The 27,883-nt window shown below is 37.7% G+C and overlaps 2 protein-coding genes across 4 annotated transcripts; both read left to right on the top strand.

Annotated features, from left to right (window-relative positions):
• The first annotated feature begins 289 nt into the window (after positions 1 to 289).
• On the top strand, positions 290 to 20,014 carry LOC113239391 (zinc finger MYM-type protein 4). 3 transcript variants are annotated; one of them, XM_026476378.1, is made up of 21 exons: positions 290 to 418; positions 938 to 1,301; positions 2,460 to 2,866; positions 3,264 to 3,432; positions 4,717 to 4,857; positions 12,738 to 12,881; positions 13,125 to 13,222; positions 14,045 to 14,402; positions 14,485 to 14,761; positions 14,845 to 14,953; positions 15,038 to 15,161; positions 15,244 to 15,885; positions 15,972 to 16,139; positions 16,292 to 16,536; positions 16,795 to 17,005; positions 17,119 to 17,244; positions 17,382 to 17,503; positions 17,621 to 17,759; positions 17,850 to 17,949; positions 18,125 to 18,301; positions 18,468 to 20,012. In XM_026476378.1, exons 2-20 carry the CDS (start codon positions 980 to 982, stop codon positions 18,297 to 18,299), a joined length of 4,077 nt encoding a protein of 1,358 aa, XP_026332163.1. In that variant the 5' UTR covers positions 290 to 418; positions 938 to 979; the 3' UTR covers positions 18,300 to 18,301; positions 18,468 to 20,012. The 3 variants fall into 3 exon arrangements, with proteins under 3 accessions (XP_026332163.1, XP_026332161.1, XP_026332162.1); XM_026476376.1 differs by having other exon boundaries at positions 13,125 to 14,402; positions 18,468 to 20,014; XM_026476377.1 differs by lacking the exon at positions 290 to 418 and adding an exon at positions 527 to 591 and having other exon boundaries at positions 13,125 to 14,402; positions 18,468 to 20,014.
• Positions 20,015 to 22,006: 1,992 nt separating this feature from the next.
• Positions 22,007 to 23,342, top strand: LOC113239456 (chromatin-remodeling ATPase INO80-like). The gene is made up of 4 exons (XM_026476469.1): positions 22,007 to 22,132; positions 22,326 to 22,571; positions 22,894 to 23,096; positions 23,277 to 23,342. Exons 2-4 carry the CDS (start codon positions 22,331 to 22,333, stop codon positions 23,340 to 23,342), a joined length of 510 nt encoding a protein of 169 aa, XP_026332254.1. The 5' UTR covers positions 22,007 to 22,132; positions 22,326 to 22,330.
• Positions 23,343 to 27,883: the final 4,541 nt, after the last annotated feature.

Here is a 27,883-nt window from a genome sequence, read left to right as displayed (position 1 = left end):
GAACAACAATAGAGCCCTTAAATAAAATAAATAAAATCGATATGACCTTCGATCGACACAACACTACGCTACGAAAGGTGAAGCGACTGAAGCGTCATGTCATACCAACAAAATAATAAAAACACAATTACGTTTGCATTACTTCTTAATGTAGAATCTATAAATGAGTAAATTATGTTTATTATAATTGTTAAAAAATGTTACTTTTAATTTATTAGCAGTATGTGCTAATTTCTGAAACCCTTAATCAAGTTTAACAGATTATAAGTACTGTTGGCAAAGACATAACACATCCGCGCCCGCAATTTAGCTGAAGGCTGGTTGATTCCAAAATGGTGGTCGTTTGTTGTGCTTTATTGAGTGATTTGTGAAACTATTTCTGTTATAGGAGTAAATTTGCCGAATTATGTTGAAAAATGTACGTAAAAAAAATCTTTATTTGAGACTATAGAAAATTTTCATATTACGACGTAGTATTTGACATCTTTTTGTTCTTTCTCTCAATAGATTTTCCATAAAGAAGCTCGCCCGTACATCTTTGTTCGAAGCGGTATTATAGCAGTTCTTCAGTGCTACTTATCAAATTGATAGGTGTCGTAGAATTTCAAACCATTTTCTTTGCAATTGAAATGTTATTCTGCTGCTACTGGTGCTGTGCGATATATGTGCCTATGACGAATAAGCGCGGGATATGTAGTTTGACTGCTCCAGTTGGCGTCCTCTTCAAGGGATTCTTTCTTTATAACTAAAGGCGCTGTTTGAATAGCTAGATGTAGATTGTTTACTCACAATACCGTGACGTGTTCAGACACGTATGCTTGATAATGATTAATAGTTCATGGTATCCCTGCTGCATCATAACCTCTAAAGTATGAAGCCGGGTGCGGTGACTACCATACGCTTATTAGTTGAACACAATATTACGTTCTATTCTCAGATGTGTTTCACTTTGTAAGTGACTTCCAATAAGATTGGAGTTATGGACGAGAAGGAGAGTATACCTGAGGCGCCTAACACGCCAGTTTCTGATAAAGGAGACACTGCTGACAGTGAAAAACCATCAATTGAATCTGTACAAGAAATGGTAGCTGGTGGTGCTCCCAATGTAAATTTTGATAATGAACTTGAAATAAATGCCACACAGTTAGAGACAGAATCTGAACTGCGAAATCACGTTGACCATAAAGTGAGCGCTGATATGCCTTTATCTACTGCAAAGGAGGTTGACCATGATATGAGTGTTGATGAGCCAATGTCTAGTGCAAAAAATGCAGATGACCACCCAGATGAAATGAAAATTGGTAAGTCTTTGTCTTGTAAGTAACGATTGTGTTTTTAAAATTATATTCACTAATCCCTCGAGACTACTAGTGGGAGATCTTTGATTAGACAACCATAAACTGTGGCAGCAAGTAAAGATTGTGTTTGTTTATTCTGTACAGTGTTTATTTATTATTTTAAATATTAAAAGCAGTAAACTGTTTATTTGTATATAATAGGAAAGCTATGTGCATTAATAAGCACGAGTTAGTTTTTTGTCGACAACTAATCTAATTATTAATTAACTCTGGATGTTTAGTGAACTTGCATTGGAATTAAGTACTATTCTTATCAAAACTTTAAAATGTATACTCTTAAGCAATTAAGTATTGCATTAAGTGTATAACACTGTAGTTGCATACTGAAGTAGACAATTAATTACAAGTTTAATATCTACAATTTTTCAAGTATATTTCAAACTATGATAGAACTTGGTTAAAAGGAAAGTCTTGATTGAGACGTGTTTTACATAGGAAAGAAGATTATCAAAATAATTGTACAAAATAGATTTAAGTAAGTTACCCTTTCATAGATATATTTAAATGATGTAGTAGTTTTTATGTACTATTGTTGGTTGAGTCACAACATGACATTAGTGCCAGTAAAAAATGCCAATAAGAAGTAATCAAAAGGCTGTTGGGTTGGAGACTTGCAGTAGCACAAGGATGGGCAGCTGTTTGCATAGTTTGCACTGAAGGTTATCTGTGACACTGAATCATTTAGTTATTTGTCTTACTGGACAAATAACCTCTAGCCTTCTCAGTTTTGAAAGCTTTTGAATAGGTTGTTAAACAGCATCATTTATTTTCATTGGAGTCTAATGAAGTAAAAAAAAAACATTTTTACTATATGATTATATACTATGTAATGTTGCGAATCCATGTTCACTATCGCAAATATCATTTTCATCTTTAATAAGGTCTGTGATGTGACAAGTTCCATCTCTGGAAGAATATCTTGGATTATAGAGATTATTTATAATTTTATTTCTAAAATAATCTAAATAAATTATCATATATCATATAAATTGTCATTGCCAAAGCTCTTGTAATATACAATAATGCATATATGCCTTTAACGGTGGAGACCTTAATAAAGACATAATATGTTATTCAACCATTGTTTAATTTCTCTTGCAGAAACCCAAAGTGAAGCAAAAGAATCAAAGGCGTCACAAGAAAATGAAGCTTTAACTTTAGAGAGCACTGAAGAAAATACCGCTGAACAAAATGAAGTCGGTCTTTCCAAAGAACAGGAGCGAAGTATAGATATTAAAGAGCCAAGTAAAGATGCTCAAGAGAGCACAAAAGAAAATGAGTTAGTCCAATCCGTTGATGAGAATATAACAACAAAAGAAGAAGCTAGTGAAGAAACAGACACTCAGGATAAAACTGACCAAGAGGAAATCAATCAACAAGATGGCATTAAACAATCTGAAGATCTGCTGAAAATTGCAGATGACAAGAAAGAGGATGAAGTTGGCAGACCTGAATTTGAGACTGCTCCTAATGTGTCATTAGATGAATCTCAAGAGGATCATACTCAGGTGAATTCAACATACTTTATTATGTTCATCAAGTAGTACTTTTAGCGTCTCTGTATAGATGAAGAAAAAGGTCAAGTGTATATTGTCATTTTAGAGTTTAAACCCCATATGTGATTTCTATGTGATTTTTCAGGAGGAAGATAAAAATGTGATATAAAATGTAGTAAACGCAATAATGTTTGTAGTTAACATTTTAACTAGTTAAATTTATGCCTCATTCAGATACTATATTACTTTATAATACATTTGAGCAAGAAGTTTTCTGCAACAAAAAGAAAAAATCAGTGAAGATAAACTGTGTAAAAACGCGTATGCGAGGTTTTCATTCTAAAGCGACGATATGAAACATTATTAAAGATATTGAACAGTTCTTATAAAATGTGTATTTTGTTCAAAGGCATTGGACCCATTCGATGCACTGCTAAAAGATCGCAGTGACCCGGTGCCAGACACGTCTACATCGTCAGTGAACGTAGGTGCGAATGCTGACGATGACGATGATGACCATCATGCAGACGCTGATCCTGTCGAAGCTGACGCGCATGATGAGGAGGATCACCATCAAGGTTCGTCTTTCACTGACTAAAATAATAAACTAATAGCGCGTGTACACACTAAGAAATTCGATGTGTCTGCTACAGAAAAGATGAGAATGGTCTTGTACACGACAAGAAGTTTGTCGGATGTAGCCACGAAAACATGTCGTGTGTGTTGCAGACGAGTTAATGACGAGTATGTGCACGACACGAATGCTTTGAGACAGACATGTGTAGGGTAAACTGAGTCTGCATTACGAGTCTTCCAGGTAGCTGTCATTTTACTACCGACTGTGGGAAGAAATATGTTGTTGTATATGTTGACTACCAAGCAATACCCGTCCACGCGCATAAACGATCGTTTACTGACAATGCACCTCACTCCACCCCATACAATAGCAGCAGAGCGTGTCGTGCTGGGGGTACACAAGACTTTTCTTGTCCGGCGCCGAGGCAGTGTACAATGCACAGTTCATATGTATAAACGACACGAATACTTGCATAAACCCGGCGACTTTTCTTAGCGTGGACACGCGCCCTAATTGTTCTTATTATTTTGGTGAAATGAACCGAAACCATGCAGACTCATTTTATACAAAAAAAATTGTTGTATTAAGAATAGTATAATTTTTGAGAATTAAAATTCTAAAACTATTTTTTTATCAAGGACTGACTAAAATTTATTTACTAAGTTAATTAACAAATTAACTTGTGTTGCACTATTTTACTCACTAGTAAACGAAACTGTTATAGGCATTTGCTAGGTTTTGGAACAGATAGAATATAATTTATTGTTGGGTCATTCTGTTTTTTTTTTATAAAGTAACTATCTAAAAAAATTATAAATGTCTTAGAAACAATGCTTGTAAAAAACTAAAAGAATTGCATTGTTTTTGTCCAAGTTGTAAAGTTAACAATACGCTTAAATAGTAATAATGTAGGTACTTCAGGTGCTTAAAATTAAGAGACTTGAACCAACGATGAATGTTATTTCCTAAAACCATCGTAGCAAGAGAAAGAGACTGTCAACCACACAAGTGTTCACTATTCAGAAGTGGTTCTGTGTAACCTAGTAAATGTTTACCACAACCTTTATTGTGATTCATATAGGTATTGCAACTCAAAACAGACGAAATAAAATGTAAAAATTATCTTTATGGAAGAAGTTTTCAGCTTTCATAGGCAGATTTAGTGGCTTACACGTGATTGAGTCTTTGCCTTATATCAATCAGGTTTTAGTAATGTTTTATCTTAGAATATTACCTAGTTTTAATTCAACTTGAAGCCTATGATTTATTTATTAATGATATGTAGAAGAGGACACTGGTGTGGCTGAGCTGGTAGAGGGTGCAGACGAAGAAGTATGCCTCCTTCCCGACACAGAGAGAGAAATCTCCGAAGCCGACAAAGCTGAAGCGGAGAAGGTTCTGGCCGAAAAAAGAAAACAAGCCGAAGGTAATTGTTCTTTTTTTTTTAAACACATTCATGTCACTTCATCGTTAAACATAAGTCTAAAACAACAACTGAACAACTTTACAAATTATTTTGTGTAAAAAGCAGTGTATTTTTAACAAAGACTGAAGTTAGATTTTATCTATCTGAATTCTACATGTGCATTAATGTCAAGGGTGAAAAATAACGTGTTTACTTTTGTTTTATCAGTTGGGAGTAAAAACGTTCAAAATCAAAAATAAATAATGATGGTTGACAAGGGAAAAAATACTATTTCTTTCGTTTCTTCCCTAAAAGACAGTGAAAAATGTGGTAATTATTTAATAAATCCCAAATAGTTTGGTTATTTACTCAAATGATTAATGGTAGATATGTTTGAGTATTTACGTGAATTAATCAAAGTGCAAAATTGGTGGGCAATTTTGCACTTTGATTACAGACAATTATTTTAAAATTTTCTTTTAATTTGTCTCAACTTGGGTGGATCAGCTTTTAAAGGTATTAAGGCACAAAAGGATCTGTTTACTTTTAATTCCTGACCAAACTCTTTTGATTACTGTAACTTACAAAAGGAAATAACCTTTTCTCTACATAAAATATAATTAAAAAAATGGTTGATACTTAAAACTTAAGATTCTCCAATGCGCCGCTAATTGATTGAGGTAATTTCGGTTATTTAATTTTGTTGCGATGCGATTGTTATTGCTTTATTGTATTGATTTTTAGTGTATTATATACATTGCGAATTTGGTAGTGACTGGGAGCGTGCCCTGTGAATGTTATAAAATATTTATGGCTAAAATGTTAAAACTAATCTTGTCTCCATGGAGGAAAATCTATACTATAAGTGTCAAGTTATGCAATAAATGGAAATGTGTGTAGTGTTTATACCTAATAGGCTATATATAGAGCTACCTATCTGTACTTAAAAATCATATGGACAATGCGATATACACAAGTAGATTTTCTGAATATTTTTATGGCCTGTCTTTGGTACTTGGTGTACCAAATTGGGCTGGTATCCGCAACTCGACGTCAAGGCGCTTATTTTGCGTGTGGTGTGTGCAGGGTCCTACTCGTGCCACCCAAGCTCCTCCAGGAATCTCGGCAGCCTACTCGGTTTGCTGAAGATTTCGGTGAGCGACCTTGGCACTCCAAGGTACATCGCCCTGTACGGCCACGCCGGAGAACTGTAGTAGGATAGGCGCAGCCGTTTCCTCCCTCTCCGTGCACGCTCTGCATAGAGGGCTGTCTATGATACCTAAATTGAAAAGGTGTTTATTGTATGGACCATGACCCGTTAGTGCGGCAGTTAGAGTGCGAAGCTCTTGCCTTTTAAGTTTAATTATTATTCGAGATAGACTGGCATTGAGCGTTGGGAGTGCTTCCCTTTCCTGTCTACAAATCGTAAGGGTGGTCCATGTATTATTATGTGAAGATTTTGTACCTTTGTGTATAGTTGTTCTGGATCATTGATATGGGAGGAACACTATGGGTTCTAGTCCTACAGCGTCCATCTCCGACTCTTTTCTGGCTATTTTATCTGCTGCGTCATTGCCACGTGAGCCGCTGTGTCCTTTAATCCACTGTAGAGTTACATGGTTTTGTGTATACAAATAGCCATCTAGCACTCATGGAGGTATGTATATACCTCCATGAGTGCTAGATGGCATTCCTAAATGAGCCCTGAGTTTATGTCATAGCTGTTCAGTGCTTGAAGTACTGACATATTGTCAGAGAGTATTCGAATGGAGTAATTCTTTACTCTTCTCGCTATGATTGCTTCTGCCGCCAACCTGATGCCCCTGCATTCGGCCTGGAATACTGTGTTGTGGTCACCAAGCGGTGTCGATATCCTGATATTGAGGTCGTCTGAGAATATCCCAGTACCTGTTCTTGAAATTTGTTTTAGATCCTTCAGTGAAGACTCGGACCTCTCTAGGGTTCAGTCCTTCGTTGGGATCTTCAAACAATTGTATCTTGTATTTTTTGTTAAAGATGTATTGTTTTGGGATCCTATCCACAGCCGCCTCCAGCAGCGGTTCCTCATTGACAGTCCTATAAAGGATTTCTGTATGTGGGGTCCTCATGTGCTTCCAAAGGCCGGCTCTGTTTAGACGCCCTGCTGTTGTCGCCGCTTCCTGTCTGATGAACGGTGGGAGGGGTCGCTGCTCCAGCATTGCTTCGAGGGCCGCAGTTGGAGTTGTCCTCATGCAGCCGGTAGTCGCCATGCAAGCGAGTTTTTGGAATTTGTCCAGCTTGTCGGTTGCGGTCGTCAGTTTGGTTCGTGACCACCATACTATCGCGCCGTAACTGATCATGGGTCTTATCACCGCTGTGTAGAGCCATAGTGTTATCTTGGGTAAAAGTCCCCACTGTTTACCTACCATTCTATGGCACTGCCAGAAGGTGATAGTAGCTTTTTTAATTTTGTTGTCCAGATGCTTGTTCCAGCTCAACTTGTTGTCCAGTATTACTCCCAAGTACTTGACTTCGGTTGATATCTGTAGTTCTGTACTGAAGAGTTTGGGTAGTCGGTAGTTACCTAGTAGTCGTTTGTTTGTAAACATTACTAGTTCCGTCTTTGTTGGGTTTACCGATAGTTCGTATGCTCTGCACCATCTTTCCACAATTCTGAGAGCAGCTTGTGTAATGTCGCAGAGTGTATTGGCGTAATTTCCTGTTACCAGTATAGCTATGTCATCAGCATATCCTACTGTATAAAATGTTCTTTGTTTAGTTTAATGATGAGGTCATTTACGACCATGTTCCACAGCAGAGGCGACAGTACCCCTCCTTGAGGGTAGTACGGCCCTTGGGGTCTCATTTGCTGTTGTTTTTATTGTTCTTTGTTTCAGCATGTTGCTAATCCAGCTAATTATCACTTCATCTACTTCGTGTCTTCCCAGTGCTGATTGTATGCTGGAGAAATTGGTTTTATCGAAGGCTCCTTCAGTATCTATAAAGGTGCCTAGGCAGATTGCTTTGTCTTTGAGGGCCACTTCTATCTTGCCCACAACGGCATATAAGACCGATTCAGTGGATTTGCCTTGGCTGTATGCATGTTGGTTTCCATGTACTGGTATGTTCCTAAGCGCTCTATCCCTCAGTTCTCTGTCACATAACCTTTCTAACGTCTTCAAGAAGAACGATGTGAGCCTGATTGGTCTGAACGACTTCGCGTAGGGTTTTCCTGGTTATGGCCTGTCTTTAGGCAAACACGTCGAGAAACACTATCTTCACTCACAAATTCATTTTCAATTTTGGAATTCAGTTGTCTTCAATAAAGTGGTAAACTGCTTTTTGAAGTGACTGACGTACAAAAAGTTGCTACTAATGTTACAATGAACAATTCTAAACATATTTTGCTGACTGATGCAGGAGGTTGGATTTCAAATGCTAGTGTGCACCAAGTTTTTTTTTACGTGGGGAAATCCTTATGGATATCTCATATAGAGAGATAGAGATTATGTCGGACTCCTACCGACTAAAACCCCACGGTGTACCGTCCCTGCACCTTTTGCCGGGACTACGGGAACGCTTTCGCACTCTTCCGCGGTCCCGACGGCGCTGGCCCTCGTCAGAGGACCCCTTCCCGTTGAGGTGGAGCTGGAGAGACACCACCCCACTCATCACTTACAGGGGCACGCAGGAACACCGCGCACGCCACCTCGGGGTCTAAACATTACGGGCGGCGGACGCCCTCGCGTCCACCGCCAAAACCCCTGTTATGGGGGTTGAAGGCATGATAGTGCCTCCTCCGACGCCTTGCTCTCCTGCGGCGGATTGGAAGAAGGGTGGTCGTCTCCCTCTCCCGCTCCGCAGCTTCCTTCTGCGACATTACGCGTTCGCAGCCTTCTGCAAAGGATACTACCTCCGTCCACGACCTGTCACTTTCCAGCATTGATTTGATCATTGCAGGGAGTGACAAGTCGTACCCCACTGCGGCAACAAGTTCACGGCGCTCATTGGCCCAGACTGGGCACACCAGTCTGCACCACTTGCTCTAGCTCTTTTCGTTTCACGTGCAATTAATGTCACTTGGTTTAAACTTAAGGACAACTGAGTGATAAAACTTGTAAGTTAGAGAAAGTTCATAAAGTTGCAAGTATTTGTTAATACGAATACGAGTGTCAGATCTGAGTGCTGTTGACAGGAGCGTGCCGCAAGGCTCTATATTGGGGCCGTTGCTATTTGTACTTTACACTTCGAATATCTCGGGCTGCATTAAAAACTGTAAGTATCACCTCTATGCGTATGTTGTTCAGTTACATCTGTCTTCTGATCCAGATAGAACCGCCGAAAGTACAAGCCTCATTCATGAGGATCTACACCGCTTAGCTATTTGGTCCAGGAACAATGCCTTGGTCTTGAATCCAATCAAATCTCAACTTTTTATTCTCGGATCTTGTAAACAAGTAAGAAACATCCAGTCACATGCACCAGTTCTTTCAATTAATGGTGAGAAGATTGCTCAGGTCGGGGAGGCCCGAAATTTGGGTATAATTATGGACGATCCTCTTAAATTTGACACTCATGTGGCCGAACTTGTTTGCAGTTGCTTCTATAGGTTAAAAGTGATCTAGGGTATTCGACCGTTTCTCGGTGTTGATTTACGTATTTCTCTATGTGAAGCATTGATATTATCTAAGATCAACTATTCTATCTCGTCGTATGGTCCATGCCTTTTGTCTAAAACACACAAACGTCTGCAGCGTGTCAAAAATGTATGTGCCAGATTTTGTTTTTTTATACGCCCTCGTATTCGCGTCACTTCTTATCTCAACGCTGCAAATCTATTAAATATCGGGCGTCGTCAAAATTTCCTGTATGCAGGACTTTTATTCTATATAGTTAAAACTAGCACACCTGAATATCTTTATGAAAAACTAACGTGGTCATCTAGTGTTAATACACGCTACAGAGAGCGATCTGTCCGATCATGTGTTCTTATGGTACCACAACATAGAACTGCAGTTTTTCGAGGTAGTTTCAAATACTCGGCCTCAAAGTACTGGAATAATATTCCACCACCTATACGCAACGAGACATTCAAACCCAAATTCAAAGCACGGTACCGGCAACACCTGCTCTCACTTCAAAAATCTGTGTAGTGTGTTTTTTTCTTTAACATAGTCTGTCTAGAATCGAATCTTGTTGTTGCTTTGATCTATTCTATTATGTGTATAATTATTATATTATAATACTAAATACATTACACAACATTAAAACCTCTTTACAGTCACAACTTACTCCTACAGCTGTAATTATATTCACGGCGGCTTAGGAAACTTTGGCATATGCCGAGTCAGCGCCGTTGCACTGCTATGACAATCATGTTTTGTTTTTTCTTTTATGCGTTATATCAGTGAATAAAGTGTTTATCTATCTATCTATATGTCTAATAAGCCCATTGTTAAATATAATGATTCGCTAGTGGTGAACATGTTTGAATGAAGTAGAGAAGGCATTTAATCACGTAGGTAGGGTGGAGGGAGCTAGGGCAGTGATTGCATCAACACTGCACAAACTTCCTTCGCATTTGACACTACATTTCATTTAACGTCAGGTGGACTGAAGCCATTTGCCTTTCATGTATAAAAAAGTAAATATTTACTTATGCCAGTAAGGTTAGCGCGACAGGGCGCGACTCGCGCGAAGCAACATAAAGCGCGGTATCTCTATGCGAGAATTGCAGTATCTCGCGCTTTATGTCGCTCTCTCTTGTGCTAGCCCGACTGTCGTGGAACCAAAAGAAGTATATCAAGCGCGTAACAGTTGGTGTTCCATAATATATATAATATGTAAACTGATACTATTTGCATATAGCGACAGTCGTAATTTGCTTTGAGTTAGATGTGCGCCGCCATTGTCTATTTCTGGCATATAGCACAAGATGTATAATATTTAAGTATGTAATGATAATTGCTTGGTTGCATATGATTTTGTTGTTATGAGACTTATAAAATTAATTTTAATATTATCAACTTGTAACGTCAAAGTCGAGCGGCAATATTAGACACTTTGGAAATTTGTGTTACTGTCGCTGTGTTTGTATCGCTGTGCACGAATAGTGTCTCATTCACATATAGCATAATACTAACGTTAACCTCACTGACGCGTTGCTCGTCGTTACTTTCGACGTAAGTTAATATTGACATATATATTGTATTTAATCACACCACTTGGTCACAAGCTAGGTAATTCCCGAAGCTAATAAAAAAATAATGAACTTATTTGGTGTAAACACCATGACATTATTTTTTAATCACACTATTTAGTCGCAAGCTAGGTTATTCCCTAAAGCAATAAAATAATATAAGAGCAAAGAAATTAACTCCGGGGGAACTATTCAGACCAGGAAAGTATTTGGTCCTATCGGGGATCGAAACCAGAACCTCCTCATTAGGTTTTATGCTATGTAAAGCTCTGAAGTCGTCTAAATTGTAAGATATACAGGGTGTAATTGTTAAGTGTGTTCAGGCGATTATTCCATAAATGTGAGAGATACCGAAAAGCTTTAAACTGATATCGAAAGTACGTTACCTAATTAGTAATTCGACATCAATAACTTTTAAAAAATGTAACTAGAATTGTCCAAAATTTTAACATTAAATGCTCCCATACATTTAATATAAGGTAACTATACTATATCTTTACAGATAACAAAACAGCTGTAAATAAAGTAATAAAAGTGTTTTTAATGGAATAAAAATATAATGACTATCCAGTCAAGTGAAAAGTTTTGTTCATGCAAAATGCATAACATTTTTATTAAATTTGATCAATTTTATTTGCGGATACCAGCCCGTTGCACCAAGTACCAAGTAACAAATTTGACCAACTTCTGCAGTCCCGATTCTTTTTGTTCAATACAATAAAATAATTGTTATAAGAAACCGAGTGTATCAGCATTAACAAAATATTAGTCAATTTTATTCATTTTGTACAGAAAACATTTCATTAAATTTGACCAACTTCTGTTGTCCCGATTTTGTCGTCCAATACAATGAAATGATTCTTACATGAAACTGCGTTGATCAGCACTAAAATAAATTTGATTATTCATTTTTATGGACAACTCACACTTGACCAAATAATTGACTATGCCATTATATTTTTTTCAATTAAAAGATAATTGTATTAGTTTATTTATAGTTGCTTTGTTATCTGTAAACTTTTTGTTACTTCTTAAAGTAGGTCCACTAAAGCCTCTCTGCGAATGTCATATTAAATGTATGGGAACATTTAATGTTAAAATTTTGTATGTCTAGTTTTATTTCAAAAAAGTTATTGATGTCGATTTACTCATTAGGTAACGTACTATCGATATCAGTTTAAAGCTTATTGCTATTGATATCTCTTATATTTATGGAATAATCTCCTGGGCACTCTTAACGATTACAACCTGTATATGTAAAATGCAAGCTGGTAAAAAATAATAGTATCCCTTGGGCGACATAACATAAATGTACACTAGACCACGTCGTACGTGAGTTGTTAATCAATACAAGAAGTAAAGAATATGTAGTTTCTTTCCTATTTTACTTGTAGACATTAAATATAGAAAATCCTATTTCATTGTAATACATAAGTAAATAATAAGAGACGAAGTTACGTTATTGAAATAAGGCTATGCGTAAAAATACAACGCATTAATTTTCATACTGCGTATGTAGTGATGATTGCGGAGAGAAGAGCAAAAATAGTCAATAATGCTTTGCTTAGTGGAAGCCACATTTGCAATAATATGTTATAGTAATATAAGTTTCCACGAAGCAGGATTTTTTTTTAATCTAGTGCATTGTATACACCCTCTTTTAGTCGTAACTTGTAACATTATATTTTCCTAGTTATTTTATATATTGATTTTTTTTATAAAGCTGCTGCTTTGGCTGTGGAACCGAAACAAGAAAACGAAGCAGTAGATCAATTGCAACCAGAGGAGACTTTTAACAATGAGGAAGCAGAGGAACCTGCAGAGCCAGATCCAGCTACTGACGATGCTTCTCACGAGAATGGGGGAGGTAGGGACAAATATAAAACATCGTGACCAACTTTGAGGTCCATTGAATTAGGTACTTTTCAACTTGGTTACAGTAAAAGAATTTATGACAATCGGTGCAGCATGTTACGTCACAAGTAAAAATAACTCGGAGTTATGGAAGTCGATTAACTTGACATTTAACAAGGTTATATTAATTGTTCGTTAAAAGTTATTTGCGTGTGATTATAATTTGATTGCTGTAGTAAAATTTTCCGTGTTCCAGACAAAGAGAATGAAAATGAAGATGCTGCTGAAGCTGTTGAGCCAGAAATCCATAATAAAATTCAAGAGATAAGCCCTGCTGAAGGCACATGTGTACAATGCAAAGAAAGTAAGCCATGTACCTATAGGTATACCTCCAAAGACAACGAGCCCAACTACATTTGCTGTGAAAACTGCTTGAAAGCCTACCAAACTGATAATCCTGGACAATATACTGTTCTCAATAAGAAGTATTTGATCGAAGAAATATCGCCGAAAGTCTTGTCATGCTCAGAGTGTGAGGAAAAGAAAATGTGCTATTTTTACTACAATTATGACGGTGATGACACAAACTATTGTTCACTCATGTGCTTGTACAGCATGATGGCAGACGAAAAGGATAAATATGCGTTTAAACGACGAAGAATTACTGTCGTAGAAATATCACCCAAAGAGGCCGAGTGTATTGTCTGCAATGAAACAAAAAAATGTTCTTACCATTTTGTAAGATATGGTGTACCCCATTATATTTGTGACCATTCCTGCATTAAGATTTTAAATGAAAATGAAAATGGGAGATACTTTGTAAAGAGGAAAAGGGCAAGTCGTACCACTAAGCCAAACACCACTACAATTCAAACAAATCCTCCTCTGCTCAAATTAAAAGTAATAAGTAATGCTACAGACAAATATTTGGACGAAGCCTACAAAATACAAGCCAAAACGCCGGCTATGGTACAGGCAGCTAGAGAGGAAAGGGAGCGCACCTTCATTCGCAGGTGCACACAATGCACATTGATACTCGATGCTGATGATAAATTGCTGAACTGGGAAACAATGGATTTTTGCAACGAAGTCTGCTTAGGGCGGTACCAAAACAAAATTGGAGCAAGGTGCGCCAATTGCAAGAATAACGTGCAGCATACGAGCTTAGGGAAATACTGCGTCAGGTTTGGATACGACATTCGCCAATTCTGTAACTCTGGTTGCTTAGAAGAGTTTAAGAAAGGCTTGAAAATTTGCTGCTACTGCCAAAAAGACATATCTTCTGGACATCAAGGCTTTCTTGCGCCTGTCGGAGATAAAGGGCAGTTCAAAGACTTTTGCTCTCAGGTTTGCATGGAGAAATTCGATCACATGAGCAAAAATCCTGTACCCCAACCAGTTTGGGCCAAATGCGCTGTATGTTCATTAGAAAAGGCGACAACTATTGAGGTTGAGATTAGTGAGGATTCATACCAGAGACTGTGCTCTGATCCGTGTTTCGCTGCATTTAAATTCGTGAACAATATTTTTCCAGGTAATTTCAACTTCGTTTGTGCCCAAATGTATACGAGCAGCGTAGTATATTCAGTATTTTAATATTATGTTTACGTTTACAGATCAGTGCCGTTGGTGCAAAAAATATTTCGAAAGGAAGCAAAGCAAATGCTTTACAATTTATGATGGCGCTACTCCGCAGTGCTTCTGCTCGAAGTCATGTATGAATGTATTTATAAGCAACTCGCGGCACATTGTTCCCTGCAACTGGTGCAAGGTTAAGAAGTACAACTTTGACATGATCAAACGCATGCAATCCAATGGGCAGGCAGTAATGATGTGTTCTCTGAACTGCCTGAATCTTTATCAAGTGTCGATTAACGCTGTGTCTTCGAGGAAGTATGTAGAATTTGTTAATATCACATATTTTAAACAGCTCCAAATGCAATACTTAATTCTAATAATTTACTTATGTTTTCCAGAACAAAATGTGACATGTGCAAGAGAACCTCTTTGGCACAATACCATTTGACGATGTCTGATGCGACCGTACGTAACTTCTGCACTTACCAGTGCGTCATGCAATTCCAGGTATAAGTCCAAAGGTTTTGTACCATATTATACTGATTAAAATAAACTTAACGTCTCTTGAAAGTCGTTTTTCTGTTGTAATAGGGTCAATATTCTAAACATGCTCCTGGAGGCAACTGGCTCCCTGGAGAATCCATCGATCAACAGAAAGCCGTTCCTACTGGTGCGCCACGACGTAATTATTCGGGCAGCGGTGGAAAAAACAATTGTAAGGCCTAGTTGAGCATTTTGTTGTTAATATTGTTTTTAATTAAACTTGGTACTCAAAAGCTCAGTTCTTGGTCTTACAGCTTCTCAGAAAAATCAACAGCGCAGTGGGCTACCAATCATCTCAAACGTTCAGTCGTTGGCGGCGCCACCGCCTCTCATGCCTGCAGTGACGCGTGGCAAGTCCAAACGTTTGAACCAGCAGCCTCCTCCGGAGCCTGAGCCTCCTGCAGTACCGAAAACTCCGCCACCCCCACCTAAACCGCCAACGCCCCCGCCACCACCACCTCCGAAAGTATTCAACCATGTCATCGTCAAGACCTTGCCTCCCCATGAAGTGGCTAATAAGGGTACTATGTCAAAACCAATGACGCAGTCCAAGGGAGTTTCCTGTCGCCCGCATCCATGTACGAAAGAGTGCCAGACTGATCCGAGCCTCGAACGCAGGGTTTTAATCCCAGTTCCTGTGCCCATTTACGTTCCTGTACCGTGTGCCATGTGGTCACTACCTTTCCCGGTGCCTATACCTATCCCGATTCCCATACCGACTCCGGTATTTATTCCTACTACGAGAAACTCTGCCAAAGGCATAATGAAAGAAATCAACAAGATCCACGATAAGATGCCGACTGATCCATTTGAAGCCGAACTGCTGATGATGGCTGAGATGGTCGCTGGAGACAAAAAGAAAGATCAAAGTGATTCAGAGACCGAAGATGAAAATGGTGAGATTAATTTAATGCACGTCGAAAACATTTTAACAATATAGATCCAAGTATAATAGCAGCGCGATAAAATATTTTTGTTACAGAAGAGGGCTTCAGTCCTGTCGGTGGAATGGACGGAAATAATGCATTCGGCGAAGATATGCTGCAGATGGCACTCAAAATGGCTACAGAATACGAAGATCAACCAGTTGACTTAGAGTCTGCTATGACAGCAAATACAATTACTCCAAGCTCTCATCCTGGTATGCCTGGTGAGTAATTTAAATGTGTATGAGGTTGAGATCACAATAAAAAATTACGGTATAATTTGACCCAATTCTATGGAATAAAACTCCAGGATAAATAATTTTTAAAGTAATTTGACATAAGTAAATGGTATTATTTAAAATTTCATTTACTCCAGGCTTGGAAGGCGAGGGTATGCACCATCATCACATGATGGTGCTGGAACAACAACGGGCGGTGGCCGCTTTGCGCGCTTCGTCGGCCGCCGCAGTGCCTCGCAAGCGCACAGCCCCACCACCGGCCGCTACTCGCACGTCAGCCAGTCGCACTAAGCGCAGCCGCCGAGCCGAACCGCCTCCACCACCCCAACCAGAACCACCGCGAGAACCTGTCGAAAAACCAGATGCTAACATGTGTTTGAAGGTGAGTAAAGAATAAAGTACCTACACGAGTTATATAATTGTCAACGTAAGACTTTTTAGGTACTGCATTACGCCACGTAGCTAGGCCCGTATTAAAACTGTGTTTTGTCAAAAATTTATCATACAGCCGGCTGTTGATATAATAATTATATTTTTAAACCGGTTGAATACTACCATTCCTTATGACTTATTGAGTCCTTTCTTAATTTATCTTTCCATATATTATAATATTATATTCATAAATTTAAACACTTTACAGTACACTTTTGGCGTAAACGCATGGAAACAATGGGTTATGACCAAGAACGCTGAAATAGAGAAGAGCTCAATACGACGGAAACCTTTCAAATCGGAGATATTGCAACTCACTGCAGACGAACTTAACTATTCACTGTGTCTATTCGTTAAAGAAGTTCGGAAACCAAACGGCAGTGAATATGCACCTGATACTATTTATTATTTGGTCTTAGGTAAGTGATCAAACATTGTAATACCAATATTATTTATATACCTTTCTTTACATATTTGCCTAAGTTTTATTACGGAGATAAGCAAACTTTAAGAATTTTATTTATATTTTCAGGCATACAACAATATCTGTTTGAAAACGGACGCATAGACAACATATTCACAGATCCATATTATGAGAAATTCACTGATTGCTTAGATGAAGTGGCTAGGAAGTTCTCTGTCCTATATAACGATTCTCGTGAGTACTTTTGTTTAATGTAGTAGAATTCCTATTGTCGAAGAAGAACTACTTGCTAGTTTCGTTTGAGAGTATTGCATCCGTTGCACCAGATTGTTTAATCCGTTATCATGATATTAATTAAAGTCCTTTTTCAGAGTACATAGTAACGCGTGTGGAAGAAGAACACTTGTGGGAGAGCAAGCAGCTAGGGGCACATTCTCCGCACGTTCTTTTGTCAACGCTCATGTTCTTTAACACTAAACATTTCAATCTGGTGGTAAGTGCAGTCTTTGTAATGCTTTCTCATAGCACGACGTCGTTAATTTCATGAAAACCATTTTATTACTAAACGTCTGTAAAATATGTCTTTGCTAACAGTTGCATTTGATTGCAGACAGTGGAAGAACACATGCAGCTATCATTCTCACACATAATGAAGCATTGGAAGCGCAATCCGAACCAGCCAGGACAGGCCAAAATACCAGGATCACGAAACGTCCTACTTCGGTTCTATCCTCCGCAGTCTGCACTCGGTGGGCATGCTTTAACGCGCACGTAATCCGCTAACATTGTAGTTATCACTCAAACAATTATATTATTATCTGTAAATTTATTTTTTACAGAAGCGAATTCGAGGAAAAAGAAAGTGTACGAACAACAAGAAAATGAAGAAAACCCGCTCCGCTGCCCAGTTAAACTGTATGAATTTTATATTTCCAAATGGTGAGTTAATAAACGAACATTTAATTAAAATTTCAATTGATCAATTGATAAAAGCTACCCAGCCACAACATATAAACTAAGTCCATTGAGAAGCAAACATCAAATAAATTTTCATATCTGTGAGATATATGTGTGTATAGTCTACACTATATGTAATATCCTATTTTTCATGCAGCCCGGAGTCAGTGCGCACACGTAATGACGTGTTCTATCTCCAGCCAGAGAGATCATGCGTCCCCGATTCACCAGTGTGGTACTCTACGCAACCACTGAGTCGTCAGGCCCTCGCCAAGATGCTTCATCGCGTCAAAATGGTCAAAGAAATAAATATTGCTCTCCTCACGAGTTAAAGGTAGAGAACAATTTAGTTAGATTTACTCTCGGCTTTCGTATGTCAATATTTCCAAAAGCATTTTAAAAAAGAGATCTAAGTCTGGACCACTATTGAAAACTTATTATTTACGAAGGGTCAAGGCTCATTACAAGTTGTAACAGTTAACATTATACCTTTGTTTCAGACTTTTCCCCAAGATTGAATACGACGATACATCTGTCCTGCTTCATAATGGTTGATTGGTGAAACAATTGTGCCACTCGGATGACTTTCAACGACCATCTTACTGTTGTTAAAATGGTTGCTATGTATATTTTTTCTACTTTGTATATCAGTCATTAGGCATGGACTTTGAACACTCATTTTAAAACATAGGATAAATGTGTTGCAATACTTGCAATATTTAAACATATAAGTTAATTACCCGGGATTATGTTCATATCACGGCGCGGTGGCGATGCCGGCGTCGTAGTTGGAGCCACCCATGGGGTGTTATCCCACTAAAAGCATAAATGTTATTATTTCTGTGATTATTTTACGTGTTTTATGCGAATGAGTATATTACTGGCTATTATTAGCTGTGCCCACAATGTAAAAAAGGACACTTGATTGGTTATAATTTTCAATTTGTTATTATATTGTTAATAAAAAAGTACACTTAACATTATTTTCAATTTACTTTTATCATTGAAACCGCTATTGTGGTTTAAATATAAAAGTTAGGTATATCGTCTCGCTACTATGAAGTGTAGATTTACTGATGACTAATATTTAAATTGTTTGGTCAACACTCTGACTTCGTTCCATCTTGTGCACGCGTCACGTCGAGCGCGCACGAGATATACTTTAAAATTGTCAAGTGTTTTTTATTTGTCAACTGATTTCAATGAAATAAGCTCTAAATGTTAATCGAAGCTTATCTTAAACATAACACTAATTCCAAACTGGTTCAGCCATAGTGAACGTTGAGTCGGATTTCAATACTTTTGTCTCCAAACAAGTGTCAAAAAAAGAATTTCGCCCATTTTTATTAACTTTTATGTTTTTGGTGGGATAAAACGTAAGCACTCTGAGAAATTCTTTCTGTTGTAATCCTGGAGCTGGCTTGAGCTACGTTATCCTACATTTTTCATGTAATATATCGCTTGTTATGTCCGCAAATATTTTACGAACAAGTTGACTAACGTGGCCAACATGTTCGCTAATTTATGAAGTGTTAAGCATGCGGTCTAGCCTACACGATCAGACGTAGTAAGTACGTAACGATCAAGTAGTGCGGAGCATTGCTTTGAATTTTGTATATGGTCGTAATATTATTATACAGATGAGAAAATGAAATTATTTTAGTCTGTAGTATAAATCAAAAGACGCAGTATGCTATAGAAATTTACTAATTTTAGCGACAGTGGTTAGGCGATATACCTATTGAACTTTTTTGTGCATATTCCGTAGCTCGATTCTGTTCAAATTTATTAACATTATCTGCGTATGCATTATACATTGGTGAAATATGAAATATATTAACCGATTAGCATGAGTGGAAAAATTTCAAGATTTAGTAGCGTCGAAATGCACATTGTGTTATAGTAGGGATCTTTTTTATTGGAACTATTGATATGTCTCACATAGTACTTTTTATTAAAATATAACTTAGAGGAAAGAGTCAAGATTCGTATTGTATTTTAAGTATAAACGCGTATAATATAAGGACTAGGTTATTGATGTGTAAAAAAGAAAACCAATTCTCTTATCCTTTGCGTTTTATTTGCACTGTTAATTATTAAACACCTCCTCATACGACACGAGCTATTTGTGATTAATTGCTATTGTTCTATGTATCTTATTCCAGAATTCTACTCAATACTCAAGTATACTCAAGTCCTTGCCATTAGGGTTGTATTTCCAGTGCTTGAAATCATACTCAAGTCTGCTCAAATCCTGACTTGAGCATTGAGTAGAGTTCTGGATTACGACCCTAAGTCCTCTATGATGCGCAATAAAAGTATAATAAAACGGTGTTTCCCTTTGGCCAAACCAGTCTGATAAACTAGTAGTGATTTATCGTTGAGTACCTATACAATTCCGTTATTTACAGAATCTACTATTCACCGAAAAAAGCTAAATTACGCGTGGTAATTACTTGTTCTTCTTTTAAATGTTATGGCCCTCGTATAGATCATTGTACGGTCGTGTCCGTCAAGATGGCTGGACCAAACGAGATATAAACTGCTCATTATTTAGTACCTATTTTCTACTATTAAGTGCCTTAATTGACATCATTTTCAACCTTTGTGCTAACGGAAATTAAGTGGCCAGCCATTCTGACATCAGGTTGGCTGGACCACCTTACGTTTTCCATGGTTCTAGCAGTATATAATTTACTTTATATAACTATTTACTACCAAATTTTCACCTAAGCATACTTTTTTTCACTATTTTAGGAAGCTTCTATAAAATGTTATGTAAAAAAAAAAATTATAAAACGTACCTTTGTAAAAATTATCATCTAAAGAAAACAGTTTACCTTCTCCATGTAAATTACACGGAGAAGGCTAATAATAGTTTTGCAGGCACTTAGACTATGCCAACAATTGTTTTAGCTTATCTTTGCAAGCTATAATTATATTAATTACTAGTTGAATTTACTGTTACAAATGTAAATTCTATGTGTAGGTATTAAGGAATGCGAACGAATTATAATCAGTTATTTAATAATCGTTTAATTGTCATTTGATAGTAAATATTCGGAACTACCCAAAATATTTACAATGGTGAAAATAATTGTGCAAAGTCCGCTTTCATAATCTCATTAATAATTTTAAAAAATTAAAAACAAGTAACATAAACGAGGAAAAGAGGTAGACCATCAGCATTACCGTTAGAAGAACAAAAAAGTGAGTTTTAGGTTTGAAAAGTATTTTTTAGATAAAAATGACCTTCCTTCACCCTGTGATCCAGTGTTCAGAAATCTTACTGAACTGTTACAATATAAGACGTAGCTTGAAAAGATATTCCAGAAACCATTGTTGGCTTAGTATAAGCGCCTGCAAAACTATTATTAACAATTACATGGTCCAGCCAACCTGACGTCAGATTGGCTGGCCACTTTATTTCTTTAATAGTTCTATTAGGGCAAAGGTAGAAAATATGTCAATAAAGGTACTAAATAGTAGTAAATAATGAGCACAGTTTGATTTGTATATCTCGTTTGGTCCAGCCATCATGTAGGACACGTATGGTCCCTATGGCCCCATCGTAATCGATAATTCCGCCAACGTCAAGTAAAAATGCCTATGTACGGTATAGATAATTGTATGGTATAGATAGTAAAAATTATAATTGAGTAATTCCGCCTCTCGATTTTTTCCATCGTATAGGCTTTGCGTATTATGTTGGTAGACCTGACGCTTCTCTAGGGTGTTTAACTACCGGTTTTACCGATGCCGGTTTGTCATAACGGTTTTCATGAAAACTATTTAACAAAATTTGAATGCATCTATAATTTAACCATAATCTGTTTTCGATTACTTTTCATGGTACACACCTACACTGTTAAATATGATTGGTCAATGAATATTAGTTTCCACCTGCGATTGGTGGTGATTAAATCAATATGCCTTACACCCAATAACAAGACAGAAAAGTAGGATACAGTCTGTCAACCGACTTCAATTATGGCGGGTTGGTGTTTTTTCAAGCCTAAATACGAAATGAGCAGTTATTTGCGCCGCTCAGGCGGCGACATTGACAGCGTTTTGTCGAATATTCTCGTTCGCCATTTTGTGAATACCGCAGTATTTAGAGTTAAGTAACAATCGTGAGGTCATCCCGGGGGATAGCAAATCCTGTGTAAGTTCGACTTTTTGGAATTTCTGTTCAGTGGTAATACATTCGAATTATCAACGATTCATGTGTGGTTGTTGCTGTGTGGTCACGTTTATCGTATATCTGATGCTGTTTTGTTTCAATAAATTGCCAAAGAAAGACGTTTTACCATCAGTTTCGCTGATATTCCGCTGAGGATGTTCTCGTTATTTTTCAGACGGGATGATGTCGAAAACTAAAACTTTACTGGGTAAAACCCCACTGAAAAATCATGATTCTGCTAAGCCGGTGCATATTCAAAGGCTGGAATCTGCGGTGGACATTCGACCGTTTGTCACGCAGGTGGAAAAGTTCTTAAACTCCGATGGTATTACTGACAGCGATGACGAATCTGATAAGTCGATCGTTAACGAGACCGCAAAAGGAGACAAATCTATACGTGGTGTACGCACGTCTAAGAAAGGTAAAATGCACTTGTAACCCTTATACCTCGTATACATATTTATAGTGTACCAAACCATTACAAGATAAGTGATGTGGACAAACATAGACTTGTAACATTTTTATGGGGTGTTTAAACATTCGCCTATTTGTTACACTATAAATAGTTAAAAGAAGAAATACCACCTGGTAGGGTAGACCCTAGCAGGTGGTATTTCTTCTTTTAAATGTTATGGCCCCATAAAAATGTCAGGTGGTAAGAAAGCTCCCAGGAACTTGTACATATTATTATGCTTTATTTAACCAACTATTTGCTGGCTATATCAGTGTCATTTAAATTGCAGACCGTCAGGGTGATCGCCAACGTCTGTATAATTTTGCATCAGTGGGCACAGAAAGAGAGTGGATTCGCAAAGCTTTGCTTTCTTCAGAATCGGAAGTTAGTGATGAGGACACACCTGCAGGAAAAAAGAAAAGAATTAAAAGGCTTTTGAAAGAAAAAACCTTTAACAATAAATATCTTAAAGACTACTATAAAGATGCAGGGGTAAGTGTGACCTGTTTCAATAGCAATTGTACTTAATGTAATGGGCTGGTGTTCGCAACTCGATGTCAAGTCATCTATTTTGTGTGTGTGGTGGATGCAGGGTCCTACTCTTGAATATACACTAAAGATACACTACTGTATCTTTCTAATTTGTGGTCATGTCTTGTTATATTGTGTTAGCTATGGACCCCTCCCCGCGCTTCTCCCGTAACTCGTTCGGTGCCCATGCAGCTAACAGATTCATGAACAAAACAGGTTATGACTCATAGTTTTGTTAATAAATTAGTAAATTACACTTGAAAGCTCAATAAAAACATCTACATCAATATTTCCTTCTTGATCACAAGTTCACAACATCTTTTTACTAGTGTCAAATATGGCGGATCTTGCGAGGGCGCTCCTATATCTTTTATTTTTTATTTTTTTCGATTCGATTGAATTACTTCTAATAAAATATGATAATGAAATTATATTTATAACAGTGATACGTTATTTTAATTGTATATTTTTATTTAACTTAATAATCATAAACATTTAAACATGTTAATTCACATAGCATTATTCAAAATAGTAACTGCGTAAGAACAATAGTTGTTTAATGTTGAAGTCAAAGAACTTTTTATTTTACGAAGATAGATAATCTTGTGTAATTATAATATATAATAATATTTGAAGTAATGTACTTTAAATATGTATTAAATATTTATTAATTTGTTTTCACACTACACACACTTATACCTGTATATATTGCAAAGATTATGTAAGTATTTATTCGATATAAGAGTACACACTGCAATAACACTATACACACTCATGATATAAGTATTTACGTAATTTATTTTATGTTCTGTTTCGGGATGCATACGTCCATTACTCTCACTCACTCGGCTAGGGCCCATTGAAAACCAGCGTCACAGCGTCAAAGCCTTGGTTGTGACTTTAGCTGAATGGGATCCTTTTGTACACACCATAGCCACACATGTCAGTATAGTATTATGTAACTTGTTGTTTAAATGTTTTTTACACTGTTTTTTTGTGTTATTTCTGTTCTAGCTATATTAGTCTTTATTTTTGTGTTTTTTTTTTATAATGTGTCGTTACAATAAATGGTTTCTATGTCTATTTCTACTCGTGCCACTCAAGCTCCTCCAGGAATCCCAGTAATCTCCTCAGTTTGCTGAAGCTTCAGGGAGTGACCTCGGCAATCCAAGGTATTTCACCCTGTAGTTAGGCACACTGGAGCACTGCAGTTGGATGTGTGCTGCTGTTTCCTCCCTTTCTATACATGCTCTGCATAGAGGGCTGTCTATGATAGCTAAATTGAAAATGAATGGACCTTGACCCATTTTGCAGTTATAGTGCGAAGCTCTTACCTTTTGAGTTTAATTCATATTCGAGATATACTGGCATTGAGCATTGGCCGTGGCATTGGAGCTTCCCTAGCCTGTCTACAAACTGTAAGGGTTGTAGACAGGCTTGTAAGCTTTTGTACTTTTGTGTATAGTTACTCTTGATCATTGGTAGGACCAGAACTCACTATAGGTTTTGGTCCTACAGTGTGCATGTCTGACCCATTTCTGGTTAGTTCATCTGCCGCATCATTGCCATGTGGAGCTGCTCTCCTTTAATCCACTGTAAGGCTATGTGGTTGTGTATACATACCTCCATGAGTGCTGGATGGCATTCATAAATGAGCCCTGATTATCATAGCTGCTCAGTGCTTGAAGTACTGACATGCTGTCAGAGAGTATTCGAATGGAGTGATTCTTTATTCTTCTCACTATGATTGCTTCTGCTGCCAACTTGATGCCCATATATTCAGCCTGGATTACTGTGTTCTGCTTACCAAGCAGGGTTCATATCCTGATATTAATGTCTTCTGAGAATACCTCAGTACTGAAGCACCTGTTCCTGAATTTGTATTTGATCCATCAGTGAATACATTGACCTCTCTGGGGTTCAGTCCTTCATTGGGATCTTCAAACAGTTGTATCTTGTATTTTTTGTCAATTATGTGTTGTTTTGGGATCCTATTCAGTCTTGTAATGTGGGATCCTCATGTGCTTCCAAAGGCCAGCTCTGTTTAGACGCACTGCTGTTGACCCTGCTTCCTGTCTGATGAACAGTGAGAGGGGTTACGGGTCCAGCATCTCTTCGAGCGCTGTTGGACTTGTTCTCATGCCAGTCGTCGCCATGCATGCTTTAGGATTTGTCCAGCTTGTCAGTTGCGACATGTCGTTGTTTGGTTCGTGGCTACCATACTATCGCGCCGTAGCTGATCATGGTCTTATTACCGCTGTGTAGAGCCATAGTGTTATCCGATCATGATCTTATCACCACTGTATAGAGCCATAGTGTTATCTTGGGTGAGTTCCCATTCATTACCTACCATTCTAAGGCACTGCCAGAAGTTGATAGTGGCTTCTTTAATTTTGTTGTCCTAATGCTTGTTCCAGTTCAAGTTGTTGTCTAGTATCATTCTCAGGTACTTTTGACTTCGGTTGATAACTGTAGTTCTGTACTGAAAAGTTTGGGTAGTAGGTAATTCCCCAGTAATCTTTTGTTTGTAAACATTACTAGTTCTGTCTTTGTTGGGTTTACTGATAGTTCATAAATGCTCAGCACCATCTTTCCACAATCTGGAGTGCAGCCTAGTAATCGCAGCAGTCGCTACAAATCTCTTTTGTATATATATTTTATAATTTTTAAGTGTAGTTTTATATTTCAATTTTAAATTGAAATGTGTTTGTGTTGTGGCGCTTTTTTTCACTATTGTTTCTGTTGTGATTCAGAACTTGCGTGTTGACAACAACTAAGTTATACAAATAATAAACTGTTTTTTTTAATTATCTTCTTGTCCCTGCAAGCTGTCTTGTCGAAATTTAGCTGGGGGTTAAAATAAGGTAAAATAAGGTAGAGCATCGGTCCCATTACGCTACCCTGTGACACGCCTGCAGCATTTATGTTAAAATACGAGATTTGTTATACCGTACTTAACGTAAAAATATCTTTCACTAAGATAGGATTTTATGAATAGATAGCAGTTTATGGGTAAATTTTTGCGTATTTTGTACAGTAGTCCATTCACAGTCAAAGGCTGTGATATGTATAAGAAGGCAGCAGAGCAATGTAGCTTGTGTTCGAAAGCATAGTGAATTTGATACGATGAGATTGTCTAAACCCAAATTGGTGTTCCGGGATCAGTTTGACAGCGGTCACTTCTGGTGCATTACGTTTCAGAAAAAGTATTTCCATGTTCTTGGAAGGTATTGGTAGTAGACTGATCGGGCGGTGGGATATGACCTCTGTATTATCCTTTCCGGACTTGGGTATCAATATTATTTCAGCGACTTTCCACTGGGGTGGTACGAAGTTTCTCCAGAGACATGCATTATAAACTTGTAGAAGGAACTTTATACCGATATCGGGCAGCTCTCTCAGCACCCTAGCGGTAATTAAGTCATATCCCGGGGTCTTATGGATGTCTTTTTTTTGTGATGGCGTTTATTAACCCTCGTTTACTGGATTTTTTTATTGGTAGCTCTAATTGATGTGGTTTAGTTAATTCTAACAATGTCTTCGACTTTGCTGGAACCATAATCATCGTTTGCCGTAAATACGTTCGATAAGTGACGGGCAAATGTCTGTGCCTTTTCTTCATCGCTCTTTGCATAAGTACCATCTGGTTTTCTAATGGGACATTGATGAATTATTGGTCTTTAAAGTTTATTAGTCGCCTTCCAAAGTGAATAGTCCGTGACTGGTGTTGCGTCTAAGTTTTTAAGATAGTTCCCCATGGTTTTGTTTCTGAATGTTTCAAGAGCCTCTTTCAGTGAACTTGCAATTTTATTAAGTTTAGTTTTATGTTCAGGGAATTTGGTCTGTTGCCACAACTTTCTAGTATGACGTTTTAGTTTGACCAGCTCCAAGATATATTTTGGATAATATAAGTGCCATTACCAACTGGTTGTTGTGGGGTGGCAGCCCAGGCGGCTTTCTATATAAGATACATTTTACTGAATCAGATCTTTCTTTGCGAGCACAGTGATTTGATGCATTTGGGTGTGCGATGACAATAACATTTTGTGTGTCCATTTCTTTCGATTCCAATTGCTTTAAGATTTCTTTAGAAGTATCAGGAGCTATGGTTCTTATTTTTACTCTATTGTCATTTATTTGTTTCATAATTTCTTACCCCATGTATTTCAAGTAATTATTGTGAGGGTCGTATGTTGTCGACTTTGTTTACGAATATAGGTGGTGGCTTGGTTATTTTCTCCTTGTCCTGTCCACTCTTCTCTGCATTATCCTCCACATTCAGGTGACCGAATCTGTTTGAAGTTTGTATTGGTTGACTGAGCCTGTAGATGCTAAGTTAGGTTTATTTTGCATATGATCACTTATGTTCTCTCGAGCGCTTTCTTTTGTTTATTTCAATACATGGCTCATTGGAGTTTTGTTGTTCAGGAGCACTAGTACTGGGCTCTATAACAATTTTATCCTGTCCTACTGTTCTATTCGGTAATACATTTTCACTAAAAGACTGAGACCGTGGTCTGTTTATGAACAGGCTCTTATGAAACTACCGCGTCTGCAGCTACCGCGTCTTAGTAGCGGTCTAGTTGAGGGTCTGAAGTTAGGAGTCGCGGGGGGCACGTGAGTTGCTCTTTAAGCTCGAAGCTATGTCCGGACGTTGTCGCAGGATAGTGCGACTGGCATCTTCGGCACTAGCCCGGAGATCTAGTGGAGGACTACTTTTTAGATATCCTCCGGTCCCTCCAGCCGCA

Source organism: Hyposmocoma kahamanoa, unplaced genomic scaffold (assembly GCF_003589595.1).
Source record: "Hyposmocoma kahamanoa isolate Upper Pololo Valley unplaced genomic scaffold, ASM358959v1 99879, whole genome shotgun sequence".
In the NCBI taxonomy this organism is placed as follows: domain Eukaryota; kingdom Metazoa; phylum Arthropoda; class Insecta; order Lepidoptera; family Cosmopterigidae; genus Hyposmocoma; species Hyposmocoma kahamanoa.
This window is presented reverse-complemented; position numbering and strand designations above follow the sequence as displayed.

Bases quoted from the DNA above. Each gene is read 5' to 3' on its own strand.
- LOC113239391 (XM_026476376.1), top strand. From the start codon at position 980: ATGGACGAGAAGGAGAGTATACCTGAGGCGCCTAACACGCCAGTTTCT. The intron at 1,302-2,459 runs GTAAGTCTTTGT...TTTCTCTTGCAG, and splicing joins CCCAGATGAAATGAAAATTG to AAACCCAAAGTGAAGCAAAA. The intron at 14,954-15,037 runs GTATAAGTCCAA...CTGTTGTAATAG, and splicing joins AGTGCGTCATGCAATTCCAG to GGTCAATATTCTAAACATGC.
- LOC113239456 (XM_026476469.1), top strand. From the start codon at position 22,331: ATGATGTCGAAAACTAAAACTTTACTGGGTAAAACCCCACTGAAAAAT. The intron at 22,572-22,893 runs GTAAAATGCACT...TTTAAATTGCAG, and splicing joins TGTACGCACGTCTAAGAAAG to ACCGTCAGGGTGATCGCCAA. The intron at 23,097-23,276 runs GTAAGTGTGACC...ATATTGTGTTAG, and splicing joins ACTACTATAAAGATGCAGGG to CTATGGACCCCTCCCCGCGC.